This window comes from Photinus pyralis, unplaced genomic scaffold (assembly GCF_008802855.1).
Source record: "Photinus pyralis isolate 1611_PpyrPB1 unplaced genomic scaffold, Ppyr1.3 Ppyr1.4_LG2, whole genome shotgun sequence".
NCBI classification, from domain to species: domain Eukaryota; kingdom Metazoa; phylum Arthropoda; class Insecta; order Coleoptera; family Lampyridae; genus Photinus; species Photinus pyralis.
Genome location: NW_022170403.1, coordinates 31481743 through 31486757, shown reverse-complemented (window position 1 = coordinate 31486757; position 5015 = coordinate 31481743). Strand labels below are relative to the sequence as shown.

At 35.4% G+C, this 5015-nt stretch overlaps 2 protein-coding genes across 2 annotated transcripts; one reads left to right on the top strand and one right to left on the bottom strand.

Moving 5' to 3' along the window:
- Positions 1 to 215: 215 nt before the first annotated feature.
- Positions 216 to 1596, top strand: LOC116164762. The gene is made up of 2 exons (XM_031478983.1): positions 216 to 1120; positions 1176 to 1596. Exons 1-2 carry the CDS (start codon positions 290 to 292, stop codon positions 1500 to 1502), a joined length of 1158 nt encoding a protein of 385 aa, XP_031334843.1. The 5' UTR covers positions 216 to 289; the 3' UTR covers positions 1503 to 1596.
- Positions 1597 to 2886: 1290 nt separating this feature from the next.
- LOC116164357 lies at positions 2887 to 4324 on the bottom strand. Its single transcript, XM_031478522.1, has 3 exons — positions 3754 to 4324; positions 3345 to 3680; positions 2887 to 3300 (listed from the first exon to the last, which is right to left on the bottom strand). The coding sequence occupies exons 1-3, from the start codon at positions 4279 to 4281 to the stop codon at positions 3274 to 3276; spliced, it is 891 nt and encodes a 296-aa protein (XP_031334382.1). The 5' UTR covers positions 4282 to 4324; the 3' UTR covers positions 2887 to 3273.
- Between the last annotated feature and the right edge of the window lie 691 nt (positions 4325 to 5015).

Sequence of the window (5015 nt, the reverse complement as noted above, 5' to 3'; positions counted from 1 at the left end):
AATTCACAGTTAACATCTATGAATTTTATCATTCATACTTAGCAACTGTAAATTTACAATTAGTAACTGTAAATTCGGAGTTAACATCTATGAATTTTGTAATTCACATCTAATAATTGTGAATGTACAGTTACAAAGTGTGAATGATCAAATTCATAATTGTTAACTGTGAATTTACACTTACTAACTACAAATTTTAGTTATATGCTGTGCATTGGTAAAATCGCAACTGTAGTGTTGATGTGAGAGTGTGAGAAGTGTTAGTTGACAGTGCCGTTATACCTGTCTAATGGATGAAGTAATTAATTTTTATTTTACTTTGGGATTTCGGCAGATGGAGATTCTGTCTTGTCTGTATCTTATTCACAACGAAATTATTAGTAAGCGTACATTACAAAGAAAACTAAAAGCAATGGGGTTGTACAGAAGAAAGAATGTTTCGGATGTCATCACAATTGCTACTTTTATCAAGAGAAACCTTGAAACTTATGGACAACTACATGGATATAGGTGGATGCACCTTAAGTGTCTGCAAAATGGACTTGTTGTGACGCAACAAATGGTAAGGATACTTTTACAAACTCTTGATCCAGAGGGTGTTGAAATACGCACTCGTCGAAGATTACGCCGCAGGCAATATAGAAATAAAGGACCGAACTTCTTATGGCACATGGATTGTTACGACAAGTTGAAACCATTTGGTATCTGCATAAGTGGGTGCATTGATGGTTTTTCGAGAAACATAATATGGTTAAGAGCGGGTAACAACAGCAATGACCCTAGAGTAATTGCGTCATACTACATAGATGTAGTTCTATCAATAGAAGGGTGCCCAAAAACAGTTAGGGCCGACTTAGGAACTGAGAATGGAGTTGTCGAACAATTACAACTGTATCTAAGAGAAAACAAATGGCATTCAGAGCCACTTTGTAGTTTACCTCCTTTCTTATATGGAACAAGTCCCGCAAATCAGCGAATTGAAGCATGGTGGGCTATCCTTAGAAAACAGTACAGTCAATTTTGGATCAATCTTTTTCACGAGCTAAAGGATAATGGACAGTTTTCTGGCTCTTATCTTGATAAGTCTTTAATACAGTTTTGTTTTTTGCGTCTAATCCAGGTTAGTAAAGATGACAATGGAAAACGTAATTTGTTAAATAAATTTTTATTTTTAGAAAGAACTTGATATTGTTGCCACTGAGTGGAATATGCATCGTATCTCCTCATCAAGAAATAGTGTTTCTCCTAGGGGGCGGCCTTTTGTAATGTATCACATGCCCGAAATATACCAATCGAGAGATTATTTATGCAAAGTCAGTATTGAACATATAAATCTCTGTCGAGAATTTTGCGCTGTTATCGATGAAAAGCCATGCGATTCAGACGTTTACGAACTTTCAGCAATTCTTATGGCGGAAAATCAGTTAGCATTGCCGGAGAATCCCTATGATGCGGTAGATTTATACATCATTTTGAGAGATATGCTGTTAAATGTGTTATAATGCTAATGTACTTCACTGTTTTATGCTACTTTTCTATCTTAGATTATGGCTAACTACACAACTCTTATACTGTAATACTTTGTTTCATTATTTGTGGCATGAAAAGTAAAAGTTTATAGTACGTGTAAAGTATTGTTATTTTTCGAACAGCTTTCTCTTTTAAGTCGACAATACTTCGGATTGGTCCGTGGCGTGGCAGTGCTCCATTCTTCCCGATCTTCGACCAACCTTTTCAGTGTCAAGTAGGAGGTACAGCCTATACAGTGACTTTATAAAGATAGTGGCGACAACTTATCATAATTCGCCATATTGGAGCGAAAAAATTGATTGTAAAATCAAAATACCTTGTCATGTCAAATTGTGACCGTAGAATAATAAGTCAGTCTCATTTAAGTAAAGATTCTCGTTCAAAACTAACGGCGCAGAAATGATCGTTCAAAGCTTTGCAAAACGACCTATGGGAAAACCACTGCCTCTCAAATTCAAAAAGATATATGGAAAAAGGTATAATAAGTATAAAATGTGGTGCAATATCCAAAATGTGCATATAAAAGTAACCACTTTGACATTTCAGTGTGTTCTATCACTTCTTGTCCCTTGTCGCGTGTTTCTCCTTCTGGTATAAAAAGTATTACTTTAGTCCTTTAAATGGAAGACAAAACACGTTGTTTTAGTCCATGGAGTACAAGAGATGAATATTCTTTGTGCTTCAGCAATCATCAATGTAAAACATCAAACCAATTCAAGCGTATTTATGATCACAATTGGGTATTATCAAAAGTTCTAAATCAAGCTAATTTTTGTTTTATTACATTAATAAACCATTTGTATTTGCATTTGTATTTGCATAATGACTTTTTAACTTGTCTGATATTTTATTGACAAAACAGATCCTACTGCCTACCTACCGACAATTTGAAGCAGTTCAACTTGAAGGTGATGTAAAGTAGGCATAGAGTTAATTCTGCTCATTGAAAAAACATTTATTTATTTTACAAAAAGAAAAAAATTGACATGTACGTAAGAAAAGCTAAACTTGACAATTCAACACTATTATACCACATCCATAACCCAAACATTGGCTTCCAAAAGATTGGTAAACTCGCTTCTAAAGGTTACGTAATTCTCATACGTTGTTGATAACGTTAAAAGGCATGTGCAGGTTTGAGCTGTGGGAGTCCTTGCCAGTCCATCTAATGCATTAAATGAGACGGTAATTGGATTTACGGGTAAATTTAAACCTGTACAAAATCGCATTAAAGAGGATCGAAGTCTATCGTCTCCTTCCCTCACGAACTTCTTTAAAAACCCTAAAACCTTGTTTTTGTCTTCATTCATTTCGCCATCTTCCACAATGAATTTTTTTATGCAGTTCTTTGCCGTGGGTTTAATATCATTATAAATGCTTTCTAAATTGGCAATGTTCAGACTAGTATTTATAAATTCTTGGATAAAACATTTCATAACGTAAGCAGGCTTCTGGATCATTTCTTTATGTGCGACGTCTCTGATTAACCGCTTTATATTCTCTTTTGTGGGAAGCCATTTTGCATCATAGTTCGAAAAAAAGTCTACGAGATCATCGTAGTCGACTTTATCAAAATCATCGATAGCAGCCTTCACCGTTTCAGCTTCAGATTGGCTGATAAACTGAAGAAAATTTAAGATGATTTCCTCATCGGCACAATTCTGTTGAAGGCAGCTTTTTATAAAAACAGGTGCCAATTTAATAGGAAAATAATTTTCTTTATTATACCCTTTTACCAATATCCTACCCACGGCGCGCCACTGCTCTTCTCTGTAATCATGTCTGAGGTATGGAACCTTTAGAAGTGTACCTACCGTACACTTGTCGTAAAAACTCTCCCAGAATTCAGACAACGAATCTCGGAACACTCCGCCTATGTCTTCAGCACGTTCAGTTTGGCCGTTTGGCAAAATCATTGTAATTTTGACATCATCGATGTTGAAAAAGGTTTGTTGGAAAGCTTCAATTAATTCTTCCAATACCTTTCCCCTATGAATAACCAAAATGGTTGTATCATTACTCTTAGGTTCTTCGTTATTGGAGTGGTTAGTAGTAACATCAAAATCCAATTGTGGAAACAAATCTTCATGCCTTAGGTCATCAATGCTACTTGCGTATGTGTAGTCAGTGGTATAAATCACATCAGAGTCCTGAAAACAAATAGTTATTTAGTATAGGCAGGTTGCCATTGCTTGCTATGAAGAGAATATGACATCTACTTACAATATTACTGCCATCAAAATTCGTGAGAAACTCTACCAGGCCAGATTCAAGTTTTCTATCGTTAGGGGTTGATGTATTCATTAAACGTGCAGACCGGCGTGGTGCTGAAGTTATCGAACAATTAGTATTTTCAATTGTAGATCCTGATTCAGCAATATCCGCCTGGTCCTGATCCTCTTTGCTTGTTATTGTTGATGGAATGACGTCATCTTCATCATTTCCTTTTCCACGTGTTTCTACACCCTCTTTATATATCGTGGCCAAATAGAATCGTAAAATTGATAAGGCTGAGATATCATACATTTCTTTCACCGTAAGGTCCGTGTCAAATTTATTACTTTTATAGTCGAGGAGTTCTACTTCAAAGATAGTCAGAGGACCTTTCGATGACTTTCCCAATGGAAAAAACAAATCTATTGCTCTTGTTAGTACTTCTTGACATTTGCTATTTTGATCAACCGATATTTTACGAGTGCCCCCTCCTGTTTTTGTTCTGACTTGTCGTAACCTACTATCTATCGGGCTCATACATAACCAACCCACTTCTACTAATCGTGTTGCTTTTTTACTACCTTTGCTAACATTGCTGTTAGCACTAGAATGGCTTCTATTGCTAGCATTTTTTGTTCCCATTTTCAACTTCAACCTCTCAATTAAGCTTTGCTTTCTGGAACTCCCTTTTCGCTGACAAAAGTTTTTTATTGCAATTCTATCTCCATATTTTGGTATGATGATTTTTAGATCATCATCGGGCATTACTACCAATGATGTGCAATCAATCTGTAAAGAATCCAAAAATGTTATGTGATCAAGATGAATAGATTAATTAAAATAAATATTTGCAAAATGTGTTACCCTCCTATCATTATTGTTCAATATTTACTATTATACATACAAGCAACAAGGAATAATTTATTAGGTATATGGGGGTATAATTTCAACCCACTGAAGGGCAACACTGCAACTTTTGAGTTCTAAGTATCTGTCGATTTTAAAAATAAAGAAACTAAAACCAAGTTAAAGTTGCACAACTAAGCGCATAATTAGAACATAACATCACCCCATATCCATATATACTGTGTCCAAGAAAACGAGCAGAGGATCTCCGAAACCATAAAAGAAATGGTAATTAAAGAGCTATTATCATACTTTAAAGATAACCAGAACCTTCTAATTACATCCGTACCCGCGCACAACGCCCTAATTGGTCGAAAATACCTATCTGACACTTGTTTCATTTTCCAGGAAATTTATTTGTAAAG

What these genes read in the sequence shown, in the direction of transcription:
- LOC116164762 (XM_031478983.1), top strand. Translation starts at nt 290, where the DNA reads ATGGATGAAGTAATTAATTTTTATTTTACTTTGGGATTTCGGCAGATG. An exon ending in GTTTTTTGCGTCTAATCCAG is followed by an intron (nt 1,121 to 1,175) that starts GTTAGTAAAGAT and finishes TTTTATTTTTAG; the next exon opens with AAAGAACTTGATATTGTTGC.
- LOC116164357 (XM_031478522.1), bottom strand. Translation starts at nt 4,281, where the DNA reads ATGAGCCCGATAGATAGTAGGTTACGACAAGTCAGAACAAAAACAGGA. An exon ending in ATTTTGATGGCAGTAATATT is followed by an intron (nt 3,681 to 3,753) that starts GTAAGTAGATGT and finishes ATTTGTTTTCAG; the next exon opens with GACTCTGATGTGATTTATAC. An exon ending in GTTTTTACGACAAGTGTACG is followed by an intron (nt 3,301 to 3,344) that starts GTAGGTACACTT and finishes ACATGATTACAG; the next exon opens with AGAAGAGCAGTGGCGCGCCG.